General features: G+C 34.9%; 4 protein-coding genes across 7 annotated transcripts; all 4 read left to right on the top strand.

Annotated features, from left to right (window-relative positions):
• The first annotated feature begins 3,523 nt into the window (after positions 1-3,523).
• On the top strand, positions 3,524-4,594 carry LOC111882244 (receptor-like protein kinase FERONIA). Its single transcript, XM_023878600.1, has one exon. It carries the CDS (start codon positions 3,524-3,526, stop codon positions 4,592-4,594), a length of 1,071 nt encoding a protein of 356 aa, XP_023734368.1.
• A 398-nt stretch (positions 4,595-4,992) lies between these two features.
• On the top strand, positions 4,993-10,607 carry LOC111882245 (probable serine/threonine-protein kinase PBL1). Its single transcript, XM_023878602.1, has 4 exons — positions 4,993-5,253; positions 5,407-5,542; positions 5,622-5,764; positions 10,407-10,607. Exons 1-4 carry the CDS (start codon positions 4,993-4,995, stop codon positions 10,605-10,607), a joined length of 741 nt encoding a protein of 246 aa, XP_023734370.1.
• A 193-nt stretch (positions 10,608-10,800) lies between these two features.
• LOC111879154 (uncharacterized) lies at positions 10,801-21,001 on the top strand. 4 transcript variants are annotated; one of them, XM_052765961.1, is made up of 9 exons: positions 10,803-10,968; positions 11,075-11,159; positions 18,601-18,816; positions 18,911-19,037; positions 19,123-19,475; positions 19,563-19,667; positions 20,008-20,193; positions 20,382-20,617; positions 20,714-21,001. In XM_052765961.1, exons 3-7 carry the CDS (start codon positions 18,617-18,619, stop codon positions 20,180-20,182), a joined length of 960 nt encoding a protein of 319 aa, XP_052621921.1. In that variant the 5' UTR covers positions 10,803-10,968; positions 11,075-11,159; positions 18,601-18,616; the 3' UTR covers positions 20,183-20,193; positions 20,382-20,617; positions 20,714-21,001. The 4 variants fall into 4 exon arrangements, with proteins under 4 accessions (XP_052621918.1, XP_052621921.1, XP_052621920.1 ...); XM_052765960.1 differs by having other exon boundaries at positions 10,807-10,968; positions 20,408-20,617; XM_052765958.1 differs by lacking the exons at positions 18,601-18,816; positions 18,911-19,037; positions 19,123-19,475; ... (2 more) ...; positions 20,382-20,617; positions 20,714-21,001 and adding an exon at positions 14,740-16,646 and having other exon boundaries at positions 10,801-10,968.
• On the top strand, positions 16,732-18,395 carry LOC128127480 (uncharacterized). The gene is made up of 4 exons (XM_052765962.1): positions 16,732-16,979; positions 17,060-17,386; positions 17,451-17,550; positions 17,631-18,395. The coding sequence occupies exons 1-4, from the start codon at positions 16,732-16,734 to the stop codon at positions 18,378-18,380; spliced, it is 1,425 nt and encodes a 474-aa protein (XP_052621922.1). The 3' UTR covers positions 18,381-18,395.
• Positions 21,002-22,118: the final 1,117 nt, after the last annotated feature.

The raw sequence follows: 22,118 nt of genomic DNA, 5'->3' as shown, positions 1-22,118 counted from the left end.
ATCCTCAAAAGAAAAATGAAGGTGGACGACACAATTGATAAGTATAAAGCCAGATTAGTTATCCAAGGCTTTAGACAAAAGGAAGGCATTGATTTCTTTGATACTTATGCTCCTGTTGCCAGAATTTCTACTATTAGATTATTATTAGCTCTTGCAGCTATACATAATCCTGTGATTCACCAAATGGATGTGAAAACTGCATTCTTGAATGGTGACTTGGATGAGGAAATATACATGAAACAACCTGAAGGGTTTGTGATGCCTGGAAATGAACACAAAGTGTGCAAGTTGAAGAAATCATTATATGGTTTGAAACAAGCACCAAAACAATGGCATCAAAAGTTTGATGATGTTGTCTTGTCTAATGGTTTTGCATTAAACCAAGCTGACAAGTGTGTATATAGCAAATTTGATACTTCTGGTAAAGGAGTCATGATTTGTTTATATGTAAATGATATGTTGATTTTTGGTACTGATTTAGAAGAAGTTGATAAAACCAAGAAATTCTTATCATCTAGTTTTGATATGAAAGACATGGGGGAGGATGAGGTAATTCTTGGTATAAGAATTAGAAAAGGAAACAATGGGATTTCAATTTCTCAATCACATTATATTGAGAAGATATTGAAAAAGTTTAACTTTGAGAATTGTTCTCCTGTTAGCATTCCTATAGATCCTAGTCTTAAGCTTCTACCTAATAAAGGATCTCCAGTGTCTCAACTTGAATACTCAAGGGCTATTGGTTGTCTAATGTATGCCATGATTAGTACTAGGCCTGATATAACATATATTGTGGGAAGGCTTAGTAGATATACTAGTAATCCCAGTTCACATCATTGGCAAGCTGTGAGGAGAGTGTTCAAGTACTTGAAAGGGACCATGAATTATGGTTTAACTTATAGTGGATATTCTTCTGTTTTGGAAGGTTATTCAGATGCCAGCTGGATTAACAACTTAGAGGATCACTCCTCTACAAGTGGTTGGGTGTTCCTTCTTGGAGGAGGTGCCATTTCTTGGGCATCTAAGAAACAAACTTGTATTACTAACTCAACCATGGAGTCTGAGTTTGTTGCATTGTCTGCTGCTGGTAAAGAAGCTGAGTGGCTAAGGAATTTGATTTATGAAATTCCATTATGGCCCAAACCGATATCTACCATTTCTATCAGATGTGATAGTGCTGCAACCTTGGCTAAGGCTTATAGTTAAGTGTATAATGGAAAGTCTAGACATTTAGGTGTTAGACATAGCATGATTTGTGAGCTCATCATGACTGGTGTGATATCTGTGGAGTTTGTAAGAACTCAGTTGAATTTAGCCGATCATCTAACCAAAGGGTTAGCAAGAGATCTTGTGCACAAGGCGGCTGTAGGGATGGGTTTGAAATCCACTTAAATCTTTTATATTAAGATACCCAATTCCCATCTAATGCAATATTAGATGTTGAATTCAATGTGGAAAGCTTGATATTTGAAGACTGGTATCGTCCCAAGGTATGTGTTCAGTACTCCAAGTTAAGGAGGTTGAAATTTTATTTCTTAACAGTTCTTTGAAAAATTGCATTTGCAGGTGCAAGAACAAAAGAACTACCTATATAAGCATGAAGCTTAGCTGCTTCAAGAAGTTGGGACTTGACTTTGATATGCTTATTGAAGGATGGGACACAAGCTAGTAAAATATAGTGTCAAGCTAGAACTTAGAGAATGTAAATTGTTGTGTATATTATCTTCATGTATTCACTTAGAATAGAAAGGGTTCAATCCTTAGTGACACCCTGATATTCGAATATTTGGAATGAATAATATACTAATGTGAAATTCAATCGTCACTATATTTCATTTATGCATCAGTTTGTTGTTATGTTTTTTGTTTTAAATTAATCAAGATTACACTTAAATGGGGGAGGTTTGTTGGTGATTTGTTTCACTAATTTGATTTAAGTGTAATGGGATTACTTTTGTTGACCAAAAGTGATCTTGATAAATATTAAACAAGTAGGAAGGTGTGGAGTGCACACTTGTTTAAGTTTATTCAAGATTAAAAGTAGATTGTCATTTAGGGGCGAAGCCCCTGAACGAACGGGGGTCCGGGGGCAGCGCCCCTGGAAGCGGGGTCCAAGGGGCAGAGCCCCTGGCTGGGATCGAGCTGCCAGGCCAGCGCGAAATTTTTTTTATTTGGGTTATAATGTTGTATTGAAAATGCATCAGAAATCCAAATTTAGAATATTTGACCCGTTTTTGACTTGGTATTAATTCTTATAGAAAACCCGGATTTATGACAGTTTGTTGATTGTTGCCAAACTGTTTTATGACAGTTTTGACAGTTTTTAGACAAAGAAGGTATTTAACCGATTTTGGTCAGTTTTTTCTGGTACTTACGAAAATTCATATACTCATTCTCTGTTTTTTCTCTTTTAAGTCTTATCCAATCAAAGATTAGGGAGTACCATCCAATATTTTGATTTGATAGTGAAATCACAATTCTCAGAATTTCTAAGGCTATTTTATCCTTATTATCTTACATTTCTTTTTCAAACGAAAGGATCTACGCTTTTTGCTGTTGGTTTTCATTGAAAACCTCCCAAAAACTAGATCTATTTTGTTTTATTTGGAGGAAGAACGAGAAATGCGAAGATGTAGAGTAAGGAAAGTATTTGATTTCCCATCGCCAGAGGAAGAACGGGATATGGAGGAGATGGCGCGCTTGGTTGCAGGTGTGAAACGAGAAGAATGGTATATTGGGAATTTGGGCGATATAAAAATGATAATTAACTATCTTTTAGTAATTAAATTTAGAAACACAGGGAATTGGTAAATAGTTTTTGAAAACACCATTGCCTAGTACAAAACTCGGGAGATAACAGCATCACTATGTTTTGGTAATTAAATGTTAAACTGCCATTATTTGGTAAATAAAATTTATAATTACTATGCTTGTGTTAAAAACTTTGTGAACATCCTGATTTATGAAATTAGCCGAAGAGTATTAATGAGGTTTTAATTTTAATTTTGTGAAGCTAAGGTTATCAGGGTTTGTAGTTGGTGAAATCATGGATTAATCGGGTACATGGTTTAGGATTTTGATAAGGATCTTTTATGGACAGCATTCTTGTCATTAGGGATGATTCCGGTGGAGATAACAAAGTGGTTTGAGGAAAACGTAATGTGAATAGGTGATAGTGGAATGTTCGTTCAGGACATATCGGTCAATTATACTCTAGGTGAAGAAGCGAAATCAATCTTCGACTAGAGAAATTATTAAAATTATTGAATTGATTAAACAGGGACAACACCCAACTCTTTCTCCCAGACTCCTGTACTTCTGTTGTGTTTCACTCCCTGGACTTTTCATTGCTTTGGCCATTCTTTCACATGATGATGCTATTCCTTGAAAGTGTCATCGCCCCTGCTACCTGTTGAAAGAAATTTCCGCTCTTTGTTGACAACTAGTTCTTTATATCTGATCCAATATCCTGTTACATTCTTCACTACAATTTTACTAAAGACCTTCATAACGAGCCAAGATTATGTCCTCTGAAACTGCCCACAGTGACAGGTTGTTGTTATTAACTTCAGTACAACTATGTCGCCACTTTTCTCTTGCAGAGATTCAATCCGCAACCAAAGACTTTGATGATAAACTGATCATTGGACATGAAGGATTTGGTAACGTTTACAAAGGTCAGATTTATATTGAAGAAACTATTCATGTAGTAGCCATCAAAAGGTTAGATTCTAAATCTGTGCAGGGGGCGCCTGAGTTTAAGGCCGAAATTGAGATGCTTTCTAAGCTGCGTCACTGTCACTTGGTGTCTCTTATTGGTTTTTGTGATGATAACAAGGAGATGATTTTAGTTTATGCATATATGCCTAATGGAACCCTCTACCATCATCTACACAAAGCTCAGAGTCCTTTAAATTGGGTGCAAAGACTAAAGATAGCGATAGGTGCCGGCCGTGGATTGGACTACCTTCACACTGGTGTTGGCACCCAACACGGAGTCATTCATCGTGATGTGAAGAGTTCAAACATTCTTTTGGATGAGAAATGGGCAGCTATGATTTCAGATTTTGGGATGTCGAAAATAGGCCCAACCAACCAATCAATGTCATATGTTGAGGCCAGTGTTAAAGGCACATTCGGTTATCTGAATCCAGAATATTTCTATACCAGAAAGCTGACAAGAAAAACAGATGTGTATGCATTTGGGGTTGTATTGTTTGAATTGCTATCAGGGAGGCTTGCAGTCGATGAACGCAATGGTGAGGAGGAATGTAGTTTGGTAAGATGGGCTCAAAAGTGTGTGAAAGAACGCAAATTAGATCAAATGGTTTATCCTAATATCAAGGGAACAATTTTTCCCAAATGTTTAAAACGGTTTGCACAAATTGCATACCGTTGTTTGCTTAGTGATCTAAAGGAACGTCCAACCATCGCTGAGGTTGTGGTCTCACTTCAGGCTTTACTTGAACTACAACAGCGACATGAAAATTCAGTTGAACCATCAAGCATAACTGGATTTACTTGGAAGATCCATAAATATCTTCTTTCAGCAACTAAGCAGAACTCTGGTATATATACAGAAACATTTCATTAGTGTTCAATATGTATATACATGTCTTCATACTTTATAGTTATGTCTTCACACTTCATAGTTGTGACCATTTAACAGTCTTAAAAGTAAAAGTATTACATGCCAGAATACCCACACATAATTTTAACTTTTGTGCTCCTCCATAGCGTTTTACATTAGTCCATTTGCAGAAGTTGATAATGTTATGAATTTCTTTCTCTCGTCCCTGTATCTAAATGCAACAATGCTGCCTTGTCATTTAAGAATGCAACAGATATCTTCCATGTATAGATATAATAACAAATCTTTTACTTTCGATCATGTAGTTGTAGGTAGTTGTTACTAACTATGTTAGCTTTTGACCTTTTTCATCCATTACCCAAGAACAAAGTGGCACAAGTTCATCAAAGAGCCATGTAAACATGAATCAGGGCTCTTCAACTAACAAGGATAGCAACAATCAGGGTGAAATGCTTCGTCAGCCTTGGGAATCGTTGGTTACATATCTTAAATGTTTCACGTATTATGACTTGAGACGTGCTACTGAGAACTTGGGAGATGACAAGAGGTATCTGAAGGTTTACAAAGGTTGGATCGATAAAACAACATATTCCCCCACAGAAGATAATAGCGGATTGGCGATTGCTGTTAAGAGAATTGACTTCTACAAAACTGCATGCTGGGTAAAGTATCTTGTATTTTACCCTCTCTTTTTATATGTTATTGGTACGAAAACACAAATTAACTTCTGTTCAAATACAAATTATGTGGTACAGTTGCATGTATCTCTTTCATGGAACAACAACGTTGTGACATGTGATCACTTTTGAATGCAGTTGCATTTGAAAGAATTTAAGCACCCGAACCTTGAAAAGCTAATAGGATATTGCTTCGAAGACCAACTAGGCAAACAATTGTTCCTTGTGTATGAATTCATGCCTAACGGAAACTTTAATGATCTCCTGAATAGTGGTAAGCAACATAAATAACTCCATGAATAAATAATATTTTCAAAATACTACAAATTTATCTTATATTTGATGGGATGTAGGTGTTGTATCACGACTTCCGTTGGTTATAAAGGTGAAAATAGCAGTAGGAATTGCCAGAGGGCTTGTTTTCTTGCACAAGACACAATATCAATTTAATGTCTTTGAGTCTCGGCTTGACAGACACATGATATTACTGGATGAGGTATATATGAGCTATTTTCACTATAGGCATTGGAAATTTTATTTTAGTATGTTTTCATGTGAATCCCATGTTCATTTATTAGACTAGACTTAGGATTTATTAATAAATGAATGGCAGTTAATGTCGTTATGTTATATGCAGTTAATATTAGTTAATCAAGAAAATAACCACCAACTCTAAGTAGTGGGGAACCAGAAACATTTATAAGGGGTGGCACAAAAAAAATCCCGATAAAAGATAGTAAAGTAGGTTAATTTTTTTTGTGAGATATAACTAACTAGCACAAAAGTCTAACATTTTAAAGTTGACCTCTTCATTTACCCATTTTCCAAAAACGCTCTATTGCTCATTCAATCTAAAAATCCATAAGTCTTTTTTTTTCTACACTACAAAAAAAACATCGTTCAAAAAATCATCACCAATTTTATTATGCAAGTCGGTCTTCAAGAACTTCATTGCGGAAAAAAACATCTTTCAACAATTTTGGTTGCGACGGGCAAAACCGAAGTCAACTTTAATAACCTATAAACAAAAGAAAAAAAAAACGATGCTTCCCGATTTCCACCATCAAATGAGAAAGGTCTTTAATGCCCTTCAAATTAGCAAATCTCAGTACAAACACAATCAAAGATTTAAAATTTACAATTAAAGATTTAAACCTAATATCACCAATGTAACAAGTGAACGAAGAATTAGCTAATTTTAGGTTTTCAATTTTAACATCTAAATTAAACTAAAGTAATAAAAATGGATTTTAAATGATTAAATGAAATTTATTAATTAATCAGTGGGCTATTTATACTATTTAGTGGGCTATGAAAATGTTAAATGAATATAAATTTATCCCTCCATACGAGTATAATTGATTTCGCTATGAACACTTTGTAATATATAATACATATATCTAAAATATCAAAATTTACCCCTACCAACTGATTAGTTCCGCCATTGACTTTAAGGGTTGTAATGGTTGGGATTAAGGTGTCAGATGTATATATATATATATATATATATATATATATATATATATATATATATATATATATATATATATATATATATGTGTGTGTGTGTGTGTGTGTGTGTGTGTGCGTGTGAGCAAAGAAATTTTGCTATAATCTTCTTGTATTTAATGTTTTCTCCAACATAGTGGCATCAAAGCTTTGGGTTCTAGATTGGAATACAAAGGAAATAGAGCTTTTAATGAAAAATCAGAATCAATAGATGAGATTGTGATTAACAATTGAAAGTTGGAAGAAACCTTTTGAAATGTAGAAATATGACAACATGGTTAGTGTTTGTAACAAGAAGATGTTAATGATCATACATCATCCAAATGAAAGTTTTATAGGCCGCTTATAAGTCTAGGTGTCCCTCCTCCTACAAGTTGGCTTTTAGGATTAAGTTCTACACTTGGGCTTTTGGCGTGATACAGGCTTAGTATGAGATGAATTTGTATTGGTTTCTTTCAGAGCCATACTCATCTTTGAAGGTTCCAACACTTGGAGTGGTGGCCTACAAAGTGATGGCTTAGAGCCGAAAAGAGGGCTATCAACCGTGACCAACGTAGCATGACCAACAATGACTTGGAGTGGTGGTTTATGGCGTGGTGGCTTGGACCAAAAAGCGGGTGCTAGTAGTAACCAACAAGGACATCGATTCTTCAAAGTGTGAGGTGTTATTATGATCCCACATCGTCCAAGTGAAAGTTTTATTGGTGGCTTATAAATCTAGGTGTCCCCTCCTCCTACTAGCTCGCTTTTTGGAAGTGAGTTCTACACTTTGCTTTTTGTGTGATATGGGCCTAGTATGGGATGGATTTGTATCATAAGACAAATGATTACAATCTCAATAACGAAATTTATTCGGAAAGTACATCAAATGATGGGCAAACAGGGGAGTGTGGAAAGAGTGATCTAATCTTTTAGTGTATGTTTTTTATGTAGTAGTTATATGTTATATTTTGGTTTGTTAATGGTATTTATATCAATTAGGATTAGTTATTACCAACTGCCATCCATGAGGGATCGTGAGTGGTGATGATTGAGATGGTTGCCTATATGTGTGTGCATTATATAATTTTTGTAGGATTAAGGAAAGGTTGTTAGTTCTTTGTGAAAACAGCCATGTTATCATCTTCTTTAGTACAGAAAAAGTTCCTATAGATGATGAAGTTTGAGACTAATCTCAAGAAAGAGGTTCAGAGCCAAAAAAAGGAGTTTTTGGCTTTGGTTCAATTATGAAAAATGAGGAAAAATGGAGAAATAATTTAAGAGATGACCATGGAGTAGAAAGAGATGGATGATATTTTTTAAAGCTAAAAGAAAAACCATGCTTGATGTCAAGGAGGTTTCATGGTGGAAAGTTTGATGATATCCACGTAAGGCGTGGTAACCACAAGTTTGTGACTGTGGTTATGCGAAACTTTTTTTAAAAGAGAGGTTATGTGAAACTTCAAAAATGAAGAAGATGAAGATGGGATTATATGTGTTGAATGTCAAAAGAATAGATGGCTCTGGTTTCATGATGATCTCATGTAACTAATCCTTAGAAAAATTGCATACTTATGATGTTTCATTGGATGTTTTTCATGTGGCTATGTTCCTGTAAAAGATGATGCTTAAGATTGATGAACGTTAGTGTATGGTTTTTGATGTTTGCATCTACCATGCGGTAAAAAAAAGGGGTACCAGTAGCAACACAGCAAACAAAAAATATGTTTGTGACTATGGATGGTGTTCTTCCATAGCAACATAAGATTTGGTGCATGAAAGAATATTTGAAGATATAAATTTTTAAGAATTTAGGGTTATGTTTGATGTTGTATAAGTCTACCTAGGGGGGGGGGTGTTGAATTGTTAAACTAGACTTAGGATTTATTAATTAATGGATGGTAGTTAAGGTGGTTAAAAGTTAGGTAACTCAAGTTGGTAATATGGTAGTTAATATAGTTAATATTCTAGGGGTTGATTGATTACCTTGGTATATATTTTTGTCTATATTGAACGTGGTTGAATTCTGTCTTGATTTCATTCCACAACCGAATGCATACATATATAGGGAGATCGCTATAAATTAGGGAATTACAATCTTCTAATTTAGGAGGAATATTTTGACCAGGAAATATAGTAAATACTCTAGAAATGTACAACTAATATACATCTAATACACCCCTGAGTCTAAGTCTGAGTCTGAGTCTGAGTCTGAGCGGGAGGAGATTGGAGGCACTGGATCAAAACCAAGTGAATAGTTGACGCGGTAGCCCTTTCATGAAGATGTCTACATACTGAAAATCTGTTAGGATGTGAAGAACTCTAATGTCACCAATGCGAACTTTTTCTCTTATAAAATGGATATCAAGTTCCACATGCTTTCTACGTTGGTGTTGCACTGGATTTTCAGACAAATAGACTGCATATATGTTGTCACAATAAACAATGGTTGCTTTGCGAGTTTGGACAAATAACTCCAGAAGTAAGTTGCGTAGCCAACTCGTTTCAGCAACAGCATTCGCGACCCCACAATATTCTGCTTTAGCACTTGATCGTGATATAGTATGTTGTCGTTTCTACGACCAAGATATCAAATTTTCCCCAAGAAATACACAATAACCCAAAGTAGATCATCGGGAATCCGGGCAACCCCCCCAATCGGCATCAGAGTAGGCGATAAGTTGACTCGATTTGGAGGGAGAGATATGAAGACCAAGCTGAATTGTGCCTTTATGATATCGATTTGGATCCATCGCTCTGATACCATGAACGTGATTGAATTATGTCTTGATTTTATTCCACAACCGAATGCGTACATATACAGGGAAATCGCTATAAATTAGGGAATTACAATCTTCTAATTTAGGAGGAATATTTTGACCAGGAAATATAGTAAATACTCTAGAAATATCCCTATTCTAATAAATAAATAGTTTTAATCTCCATTTGCCAAGTGTCACTCTAATACAACTATTCATTATTATTATGTCATGTGTCATGTAGATATATTAAGCAACTCATTTCAAATTTTAAATTTACATTTTCTAATTATATGTTAAATTTGAATTTATAATAACTTTAAAATTTTGATATATCTCCTAATTAATAATTTGTTTAACATGATTTATTTAAAATAATTGGTTAATAATTATAAATTTTTATTATGAAAATTTAATTAATTTTATAACCGTGGTTTCCACGGGTACGGTGTTGTGATTGTGATTAATAAAGTATGTTTTTTGCACAACAAAATTCTCCTCTAATCTTCTTGTCTAGATGTTTTCTCCAGCATACCATATAATAAAAGTATTGTCTAATTTGTGTCTTTTAGCTAATGCAATCGATGCTTGATTACAAACCTCTTGTAATTCCTCTTAACACCTTTTAGAATTCTATCAGCTCATCAGTGAATTTAAGGTGGTGATTTGCTAAGATTTATGTACTTCTCAGTAATTTCCTATAACACCAAAGAAATCCTACCCAGGTGGGTAATACCCATTTGAACTTGGGAGTTCTAGGTTATCTTGAGCAAACTATTACATGCCCTTGGGCCTTGATGACTAGCATATTTCACAACTAAACTAGTTTTCCATGTAAATTTAAACACCCTTCTCTAGTTTGATCTGAATTCATGGAATATAAATTTGCAGGGTTTTACAGCAAAACTTTCAGGTTATGACGTTACTAAGTTAGCACGTGGTCGCTATCCTCGAAGTATCAATCCTCCTGAAGATCTAGTGTATGCTCCTTGGGTTGGTAAGTTACTTCAACCTGTCTCCTTCACTTACCCACCACCCACTACTAGAAACTTGAGTTTCAGCTATGGATTTTGCTACGGATTTGTTCTCTAGCAAAATTTAGACTTATAGCTAGGGAATTACGACGGATCTACCATGTTTTTGATATGTTTTTGATAGTAATTTTATTTATTTAACATGTGGAATATTAGTGAGGCTTTATCGAGGGATCAGCTATGGATCTCGCAAGTATTTATCGATGCACCACTATCCCTCGCTAATCAGTCGAAAAATGAAGGGGCTTAGCTAGGGTTCAACGACGGATAAAAAATTGCGCCAGCCGGTACGCATTTAGCGAGAGAACATCGACGGAAACTATATTGTGGGTACGCGCGTTTTCTTTTTTCTATAGCCAATCTCTAGCTGAAATTGGCATAACCCAGTTCCATCTTCACGAAATGCATTGAAAATTCTGGTACGCGTTTCCTCTGGACTCTCGACATGAATTTTGAACAGATGATGGCATAGAAGTTCCTTCAATCTATTAACCCACTTCCATCTCACAATCTCTGTTTGAACAGATGACAATGACGGCACTACTCACCCGATTCCGGCAACCTCCGCATTTTTAAGCTGAAAGTATTCTTCCTTAGCTTTCGGATTCAGGTAAATCTCATCCCTATTAGGTTAGTTTTAGTTCAATTGCACAATATACTTTGTTAGGGTTTAATTTCTCATTTTTTTCTTTTTCAATCGATGTCCCTCTTATCTCTCAGCATTATATACATGAATAACCTAGAAAGGTAGAATTAGAACTTGATTTAGGGCTTGATTCATCATAGTTTGTCATCCAATTTATGAGAATTTAAGGATTCAGGAACACCAGTAGCCAAAACCTTTAGGTTTTCCCCAATTCTCTTTCATATTTAGGAGGTGGTCTCTCTGATAAGTCCTATTCCCTTTTGAGGTCTTGAAGTTGATGTGGTTTCTCTGATAAGTGCTATTCCCTTATGAGGTCTTGAATCATGATGTTGACTTCTACTGCCAGTTGCTGCTTCACTTGGAGCCATGTTAAGGCCAGTGGTACTTGGAGCAACAACAGCATATACAGATTTTGAAGCCAACACTCTCATCTTCATGCATCTATCTCTCATCAAACCATGTTTCATCTTATGCCCTTGCATCCACACATTTTCACAGATCCTCTCAAGGGCACAGAATCATAATCTTCTTCTTCTACTTCATAGAAAATTACCAAAATACCCCCCGAAAGACTTGTTATAGGATGCTCACAGGTTCATCATCTGATTCTGATTTTTGCGAACACTCTTCTGGATTGGCATAAAAGTAATCTTCTTCTTTGGGTTTATCTGAAATAACCAATCTTTTTGTGGGATTTCCCATTCTTTCTTGATGTAGGGTATTAAATAATCTCAAGGTTGACTAGCATTTACCCTTTTCTCAAGGTTGATCCCACTTTTTCTAGTAACAATTGAGACTTTTATAAGCAAAATAAGAGCATTTCGAATCTCCATGTAAAATAAATGACCTTTCAGCGTACCTTTCAGCACAAAAGAACACATTCAGAGAAAATATGATGTGGGTTTGCGTATAAATTGGAGATGATTGTGGTTGTTAAATAAGAAGGATGAGGAGTATTCAAAGGAGGTGTAGAACTCGCGTAGTAGCAGTGTGTTGAAGATTGTTTAAATATAATTTAATTTAATGAAAGATGTTATATATTATAAAACTATTGGTTGACCTTCTTTCTTGTTATTCTATTTTAAAATTATAAGTCTAAAACATGTGGATTCAAGTTCATGGTCAATTTTTGTGGGTCAACCATTTCTTTTTCTTGGGTGTACCCCACAAATTCTATGAAAATGAAAACGAAGTTGTTTATTTTGCTATTATTATTGACGACAAGTATGGATAGTGAACTTTTTGGAATTGTTTTTTTTTCAATATAATAAAATAAATTAACAATAGTCAATATACCTTTTAATATACAATTTTGACACACAAATTATGATAGATATTGATTAACAAATTATAATAGTCAATGTACCTTTTGATAGCTAAAGGGTCCTTCGCAGCTTCACCTATTGGTGTTGGATGTTTAAAATTTAGATATTTACTTATATGATATTGATTAACATGTATTTTTATCTGGAATACTCACTACCCCTGAATACTCACAATTTCAAGAAGCCAATCCGAGAAATTTTTCAGTTTTGTACTTAAGGTCTATATGTTTTCAATCGAACCCCCTGCAGCTGAATAAAGAAGCTTCAGATTATAAAAAATTTGAAGTAGATATTTAATTCTTGAACGTTTTTTTTTTTGTTTTTTTTTTTTGGTTTTTTTTTTTTTTTTTTTATTTTTATCAATTCCACTCATCATACCTGAAGTACAAGGTTGATCAACTAGTTTGTTCCTGATTTGTATTGAATATTCTTCTTCAAATTTTATAAGCCCCTCGAGCAAAATACTTATATAAAGATACAAGTTTCTTTGTATCAAAGACTTGAGTTCTTCACGCTCATTTTCCAAAAATGGGATTTTGTAAAGAGTCTTGGCCTGATAAAATAATTGATCTTGATTCCTGGCTGAAACTCAATTTGTCCTAGTCAGCATCCGAATTAAAAAAAAAAAGTACAAAGACCTTAAATATTTATATAAAAGCTACAAACCTTTTCCCACATATTCCCTTTTACTTGTTTCTGTCCCTCTTCTAGATCTGATCCATCAGGACCTAACCAAAAATCAGTGCAATCTTTGTAATTGATCCCTACAAATTGACCATTTTTTTAAGGACACTGACCTTCAACATTTTGAGCTCCGTTTTAGTAATCACCCGATTGTTTATCTTTACTTTTGTGTTTCCATTGCTAGCATTTTCCATGATTGAACCACCAAGTGACAGTTGAGGAGTAATTCTTTGAGGACAAGGCTTTGTTGTTTTCATCTTTTTGTTGAATAAAAATAAAATATACCTTTTTTGCCCTTGCTTCAGCCTTCCTCTGTTTTTGCCTCAGTTTCTTCTTTTGTGAAGCAGGCATTTTTGCTAGCTCATCATTTTCTTCAGTTGATTATTTTTTTATCAGATGTTATATCAAGTTGGTAGTCACATTGTAACTAAATTCTTTAGTAAAATGAACTGTGATTTATATTTGATTAAACATATAATTAAATCCCAATACCCTTAGCAACAGTGCCTGCGGTAAAAAAAATTAATAATAATAAAAACCTGTTTTTTTTATCCGTTATCTGCTTCTCCTTTTTACTGTATATCTTTATTGATTTGTGGACTAATAAAAAAACAACCTAGTACATATTAAAAGTGGCATGACTTAGGAAGAGTTAAGTTTTCTTGGTTATGAGTTTGGCCACAGCATTTCTGTTATTGACATTTGTAGCCCCTTATAAATTAAAAACTTTTGCTCCATTATTTTCAGGAGTTGTCACTTTTGTTCCCTGTAACTTCATGAGTAGCCAATTAAAACCCTCTGACCCATGCAAAGCATGGATCACTCCACTAGTTGAAATTAAAATTAGGTACAAGAAATTAATATATATAAAAAATTATTTTTTTTGAAAAGATCGTATAGTATTACGTTAGATAACAAAAGATATGCAAATGACACTTTAGGTCCCTGTAGTTTTAATATTCTGGAATTATATTTTTCATCCCTGTAGCTTAAAATTTTAGGAATTACACTTTAGGTTCCTGTAGTTTAAAGCAAAAGACACTTTTGGTTCCTATAGTTCTAGTTTTCCAGAATTATCTTTTTGGTCCCTAAAGTTTTTAGTTTGCGGGAATTACATTTCTGGTCCTTGTAGTTTATTTTTACAAAATTACATTTTTAGTCCCTGTAGTTTTTAATTTGTAAAAGTTAAATTTATGGTCCCTGAAGTTTTAAATTTCTGGAATTACAATTTTGGTCACTATGAAAGAGGGAAATAAGCAAGACACTTTTGGTCCCTATAGTTCTAGTTTTCCAGAATTATCTTTTTGGTCCCTGAAGCTTTTAGTTTGCAGGAATTACAATTCTTGTCCTTGTAGTTTTAATTTTCCAAAATTACATTTTTAGTCGCTATAGTTTTTGGAATATGATTGCATAGTTATAATAAAAATAAGTATTTCATATTGTATAATTGTAGTTTCCAAGGATGCTTTTAGTAATGTGGATATGATTGCATTATCTAATTTCTAAATAGTAGTTATATATTTGGTTGTAGCTAGTCATTATGTCAACACGTAGTGATAGAGACTGGATGTACAAAAGGTTAGATCATGGGTATCTTAGCACAACATATCATGCATCCGTCAAAGGATTTCTGGATGTTGCTTTTTCGAATGAATCAACCGTTGATGGGGATTATATTAGATGTCCTTGTTTTAAATGCAAGAACATGTATTATAAAACAAGAGGTGATGTAGAGCTTCACTTGTTACAAAATGGTTTCACTCCTAATTACACAACTTGGTGGGCACATGGTGAAAGAAATACGATATCTCAGCATGAGGAAGAATCTTCTAATCCGATCCAGGATCCGATGGAAGATGATGATGATGATGATGATGTTAATGGGTGTACACAAATGTTGATGGATGTAATGGAGGAACGCCTGAATCCAACTGCCAAGGGGTTCTATGATATGTTGGAAGACGCTGATGAACCTTTGTGGGATGGATGTGAAAATTATTCAAAATTACAAGCTGCAACAGAGTTGTTGCATTGGAAGTCAGAATACAATATATCTGAGGCTGCCTATGATCACATACTTCCTATAATTAAGCGGATGCTACCCAAAGGTGAGAAACTAGTTGAGAACTTCTATGAGACGAAGAAGCTTTTGAAAATAGTTAGACTCCCAGAAAAAAAGATCCATGCTTGCAAAAACCATTGCATGATATTCTATGGGGCAGATTATGATTTGACTAAGTGTCGAGTGTGTGATCATGATCGGTACAAGAGTGGCAGACTGCCATATCTGGTTATGAGGTACTTGCCGATTGCTCCTAGACTCCAAAGGTTGTATTTGACAAAAAAGACGGCAAAACAAATGACATGGCACTATGAACATCAAACAGAACCGGGTTTGATGGTCCATCCAAGTGATGGTGAGGCTTGGAAGCATTTCGACTCAACGCATCAAGAATTTTCAAGTGAACCACGTAATGTTCGCCTTGGGCTATGCACCGATGGGTTCAGTCCAAATAACTCAAATACAACCCCGTATTCATGTTGGCCTGTTTTCCTTTCAATTTATAACTTGCCTCCTTGGATGTGCTTAAAAGAACCATATGTTCAGTTAAGCATAGTTATTCCTGGAAAAAAGAACCCAGGTCAAAATATAGATGTGTTTCTCAGGCCGCTAATTGACGAGTTAAAGATGCTATATACAGACGGTGTTATCACTTATGATGCTTCGACTAAATGCAATTTCACAATGAAAGCTATACTTCTTTGGACAGTTAGTGACTTTCCGACTTATGCAATGTTATCGGGATGGAGCACACATGGCAAGTTAGCATGTCCGTATTGTATGGGTGAGTCGGGGTCGTTTCGGTTACACCATGGTAGTAAACCATGTTGGTTTGACTGCCATCGAAAATTTTTACCTGAACAACACACATATAGGGGTGACAAAACAGGATTTTTGGCTAATAAGGTTGAGAGATCTAGCCCCCCACCAATATTAACCGGTGATCAGATTTGGGAGCAAGTACGACACTTTCCAACTGTTTATGAAGGCAAACCTTTTAGAGCGAAGAATGCAAAATTGCCTGGTTTCGGGATTACTCATAATTGGGTTAAGAGGAGCATCTTTTGGGAGCTACCATATTGGCGGAAGTTGTTAATACGACATAACCTTGATCCCATGCACATTGAGACAAATGTGTTTGAAAATCTTTTTAACACCGTGATGGACACTCCGAAAAGCAAAGACAACATGAATGCAAGAAAAGATATAGAAATGTATTGCAATCGAGTGCAATGGCATACATGGAAGAAGGGAAATAAGGACATGAAAAAGAGAGCATCGTTTTCTTTGAGCAAAGAACAAGTAGCTAAAATATGCCAATGGTTGATTAAACTTAAATTCCCGGACGGATACGCCTCAAACTTGGGGGGGGTGCGTTAATGTAGATGATAATAGCTTTTACAAATTCAAGAGTCACGAGTGCCATGTATTTCTTCAAAGATTGTTGCCTATTTCTCTAAGAGGTATGGTGCCAAATTCAACATGGGATGCAATTACAGAGTTGTGTACATTCTTTCGTGTAATATGTTCAAGGGTGTTACGCGTAGATGACTTACAACGCTTGCAAACTACTATTGTTGAAACCATTTGCAAGTTGGAAAAAATATTTCCACCTGGATTCTTTGATTCAATGGAGCATCTTGTTATCCACTTAGCTCGAGAAGCTATGCTTGGTGGTCCGATTCAATATAGGTGGATGTATCTTTATGAAAGGTAAATTTTTTTCACCATACAAAATATTCTACCATAAAACCTATGGAATTTCTAATAAGTCTTTTCCAACATCTTTTTAGGAAGTTGGGATCAATGAAAAGAAAGATAAAAAACCATGCGAAGGTTGAGGGGTCAATTGTTGAGGCTTACATGATTGGAGAAATATCGACTTTTTGCTCACAATACTTTTTGCCTACAATTGAAACCCGGTTGAATCGTGAGTCGCGTAATTTTGCCCCAGACATTCCTAGTTATACCATGGTCGACTCTCGATTAAGCATTTTCAAAGTTCCATCTCGAAGATTATTCGAAAAAAGTGGCCAACGGAGGCCTTTGACAGATGATGAGATGCGTATTGCTCATAATTACATCTTGATCAATTGTGTTGAGGTTCTACCTTTTTTAAGGTATGTCAAGTTATTTATTTTTCCTTGATATCGTGAATCTCTAAAATGTTTGTTATTTTTTAAGGTTGTTTGAAAATTATGTGATCCAAAGCCAACCTGATATGGATGATGGAGCATTTGAAAGGTTTAGGGATCAACACTTTGCTAAGTGGTTTAAAGATCATGTGAGTATGATACGAGAAAATTTTGTATTACCAAAGTGTCTTCCCTGTGAATTAGTTAACAAATGAATTTATCAATGTAGGTTTTTCAACAATCAAATGATATCAGTCAACATCTGAAATGCCTTGCACGAGGACCATTACGACATGTTAGGTCCTATAAAGGATACTTTGTCAATGGTTACAAGTTTCATACTGAAAAATATGGTGATGGAAGGGTCACACACAATAGTGGTGTATGTGTAAGAGGGACTTGTTACAATGAGACTGAGTGTGACTATTATGGGTTGTTGGATGAGGTCTTAGAAGTAGAATATCAAGGCATAGGGCGTTGCATCGTAGTATTGTTCAAGTGTATATGGTTTAACCCTACTGAAGGGGTACGTGTGGATCGAAAGCATAATTTGGTTGATATTAAATACAAATCAAGGCTAAGAAATGAAGATCCGTTTATCCTAGCGTCACAAGCAGAACAAGTGTATTATGCACCATATCCTGCAATGAAGGATTTGAAAGATTGGTGGGCTGTCGTCAAGACGAAACCAAGGGGTGTATATGATCTACGACAATGTGTTATTGAAGAAGATGATGATGAGGATGAAGAGGACCAATTCTTTCAAGAAAGTGAAGCAATTTTACCTTCTACAAGTAGTGGTGCAAATGAGGTGGCAGGACCCCTTTCTCATGTAATTGAAGGAGAAATAGAAGAAGTTAATGACAATGACATTGAGAGAGAAGAGGATGAAGAAGTTGATGATAACTTGGATGATTCATCCCAAGATGATATTGAAGATGAAGACAACATATGTGATGATAATTCTGATGATGAGTAATTACTAAAAATGTGGAATGAAACAATGTATTTGGAACTATATATTGCCTAACGGACCTTATCAATAACTTTTTAGCTAAAATGATCGTTTTCTTTTTTTTATATACATTGCACTTTCATTTATTTGTGTATTATAGCATGTTACCTTCTCTTACTTCTAAAATTTTCTATTATAATACATACTTGTTCTAACCAATAGTTTATTAATTCTTGATTTTAAGGGTTATTTTTTGACTAATGGCGCCACGAGGAGCCCGTGGTGGTGGTCGTAGTGGTAGTCACATTGGTGGTCGTGATGCTAGAGATAGAAATGCATCTGAATCACACAATAATGCAGAAAGTCAACCTTCTTCTTCAGTTAGAGGATCAAACATCTTGGAACAAGTTCCAAGTAACCCATCAAAAAGGAAGTTCATTGAATTCGATTCTGAAAAGGAGTACTAATGTTAATTTTACAATTGTTTATGAAAATGAATTTACTTGTTAATGATAATACTAATGCTAATTTTTTAATTATTTATTTTTTGCAAGATTTACGAATCAGATTTCAGTGATCAGAGCCATCGCATGTATACTGAAGACGATGTTTGACGGCCCATGGACCTCATGGAAGAAGGTTGACAAAGAACATCATGATGCAATGTGGGAACACTTCAAGGTTTGTACTTATTATTTTTATGATTTATCAAAGTAAAACTTGGTGTAAAATGGAAAAGATAACTGTATGCGTGATCTACATGTAGGGTTTGTATGTCTGGCCCGAAGCGACTGATGTTCTTGCTCGCAAGGTATGGGAAGACTGTATGAAGAAACGATTTCCTGACATAATGCGAAGAGCACGTGAAGAATCTTTAAAACTTGCCAAAGCTGCAAATGTGAATGCCTCACTAGAAGGTGATTTAAATTTGCTAAAGGAATATCACCCAAATTGGATTAAAAAGGAGTATTGGGAAAAAATGATCAATGAAGTGTGGACCACATCCAAATGGAAACGTTTATCACAATCAGGAAAAAATAACAGAAATAAATTAGAAGATGGCTCTGTTTCCAAACATACAGGGGTTCTATATCTATTCATCAACATAAGAAAAGAATGGTAAGATGTTTGCATCTCACCTTAGTTTCCACTTAGACTATTGAGTTTTTGTTTTGTTTTTTAATGTATTACTAATGGATTTTGTAGCAAGCAACACTTAAACGCCCTCCTACAGGAGTTGAACTTTATGCAAGGTTGCACACTAAACGGTCTACTCAAGAGTACATTACACCAAAGGCAGCTAAAGTTAAGGTATTTTCAATTCTTTTTTAGGAAACAAAACTTCCTACTACTCGGGTTAATGACTTTGTTAAAGCAAAAAATTGACAAAAAACAAATCTTTCGTGAGTAGTAATCAACTTACAAAAGAAAAGAAACAAATTATTATCTCTAAATGTTTTATCCTCTGCCTTGTTGTAATTAAGTATTTTGTAAGTAGTAATCAACTTTATAAAATGTTTGAGTATTAATGAAGAGGAGGCTTATGAAGTAGTTCATTCCATTCCTTAATTATGAATTTAATGGAATGGAATGAACCATTCTATTCCTTATTTCATGTTTCTGTTGTTTCATATTTTTTTTGCTATAATAGGAGGCTTATGAAAGTGCTATGGTGGCTAAGTTTGGTGATGATACTAGTTGCCACCCCCTCTTGGATAATGAAACATGGTGTGATGTTTCCGGAGGAGTCAAGAAAGGAAGAATATATGGATTCGGATCTGTGTCTGATCCAGCGAGCTTTTTGGAAGGAACATCTAGTACAATAACATCCCAAGAGGTACTTTATAAAAATTTCCTATCATGGTATTGTATTTACAAAGTTTCCTATCATGGCATTGTACTTATAAAGTTTTCTATCATGGTATTGTACTTACAAAGTTTCCTATCATGGCATTGTACTTATAAAGTTTCCTATCATGGTATTGTACTTACAAATTTTCCTATCATGGCATTGTACTTACAAAGTTTCCTATCATGGCATTGTACTTTAGGTTGTCTATGAACGTGTACGAAACGAGATGCGTGGGGAAATGGATGCTAAAGCTGCAGAAATGGAAGCTAAACATCAACAAATGCGTGAGGAAATGGATGCGAAAGCTGCAGCAATAGATGTCAAACAACAACAAATTGATGCAAAATATGAAGCAATGGAGAAGATGTATGCAACCTTGCAAAATATGATGAGAAATTGAAAATTAAAGGTAATATGATGTTAACCATTAGTATTTGATGTTTTTGAATGACTTGTTAACCTTTTGTATTTTATACTTTTGATTGTTTTGAATAATGTTTTATAGGAATGTGAACCAAAGATGATTGGATGGACATGAAATGAAGAGAGCATCTAAAATGTTATTTTGAAATTATGTTTTGTGAAAACTCATTTCCCGATGCATATTTTGGATTTCTTGGTGCTAAAATGTTATTTTGAAGTTAAACCTTTAGGAGTTTGATGTTATATGGATAGTTTTGGTTTTGGATGTTTTTTGAATGATACTTTGGTAAACTTTGATAGTTTTGGTATTGTAATGTTTGGTTGCATTGTTATTTGATGTTTTTTAATATAAAATTTGATGATTGTAGTATTTTTTTCTTTTAGAATCATAATAAAAAAATGATATTACAAGTTCGCGTCGGATTGGTGAGAATAAAAAAAGTATTTTAATGCATCAATTTTGCGAGGGATTAGCTACGGAAAAAATATCATGTCTAAAGTTTGCGATGGATCAGCGACGGAACAAAAAAAATTAATGTATAAATTTTGCAAGGGATTAGCTATGGAAAAAAACCATGTCTAAAGTTTGCGACAGATTAGTGACGAAAAAAAAAAGAAATCAATATATGAATTTTGCAAGGGATTTGCTACGGAAAAAAACCGATCACTGAAATTTTGCGACAGAAAAGCGACGGAATGACTTTATCAAATTTTGTCGCTAATGCCCTGAGTAAATGTGTTGAGTGACATTTAGCGACGGATATTCTGTCGCTACATCTGTCGTAAGGAAAAACCTCGCCGTCGCTAAAACCCTCGCTGAGAAATTAGCCACCTATTAATTACCTATGGAGTGAGTCTGTCGCTGATCCATCGCAAACAACATTTAGCGACGGAATAGCGACGGATACTTCCGTCTCTAAAACCCATGTTTCTAGTAGTGACCCCTGGGTCAATCCCTGTTGTATTTTTCTTGTGGTGATGCAATCACATATGTCTGACAAAATTATGTTTTTCAGAGCTCTCTCAACTGCAAAGCAATCTCTCAGGGTTTACAGTGGTATTTGCAGAGTTGCTAATAGGGAAACGAATATCTGATGATGTTGAATTCCAAAAGATTGATGATTTACTTATCCAACATGGAAAAACCTCCTTCGTTGATATTGCCCAATCATGTTTTGGAATCTGCAATGAGGTGAATCGAAGATGCTAAGAATCTTGAAGGAGTATGAGCACTGTATTCCACTATGTTATAGTGAGGAATTCCCAATAGCAACTCTTTAGAGCTATATCTCGTAATAAACTTGTAGTTAAAACGATTTTCTTTGCCTATATTCTTGCATGAATATATGTATTGTATACATAATGCAAACTACTTAAGTGGACTGCCCAAATATGAGAACAAGCTTTTTGCTTGAAAAGTTGATAATTCACGCAATATTATTTGACTACATCGAGTAACTGTGTTGGAGAGAAGGAAGATATGATCC

Source organism: Lactuca sativa, chromosome 7 (assembly GCF_002870075.4).
Source record: "Lactuca sativa cultivar Salinas chromosome 7, Lsat_Salinas_v11, whole genome shotgun sequence".
Lineage (NCBI taxonomy): Eukaryota > Viridiplantae > Streptophyta > Magnoliopsida > Asterales > Asteraceae > Lactuca > Lactuca sativa.
Note: the sequence above shows the minus strand (reverse complement) of the source record. Positions and strands in the feature narration are given on the sequence as shown.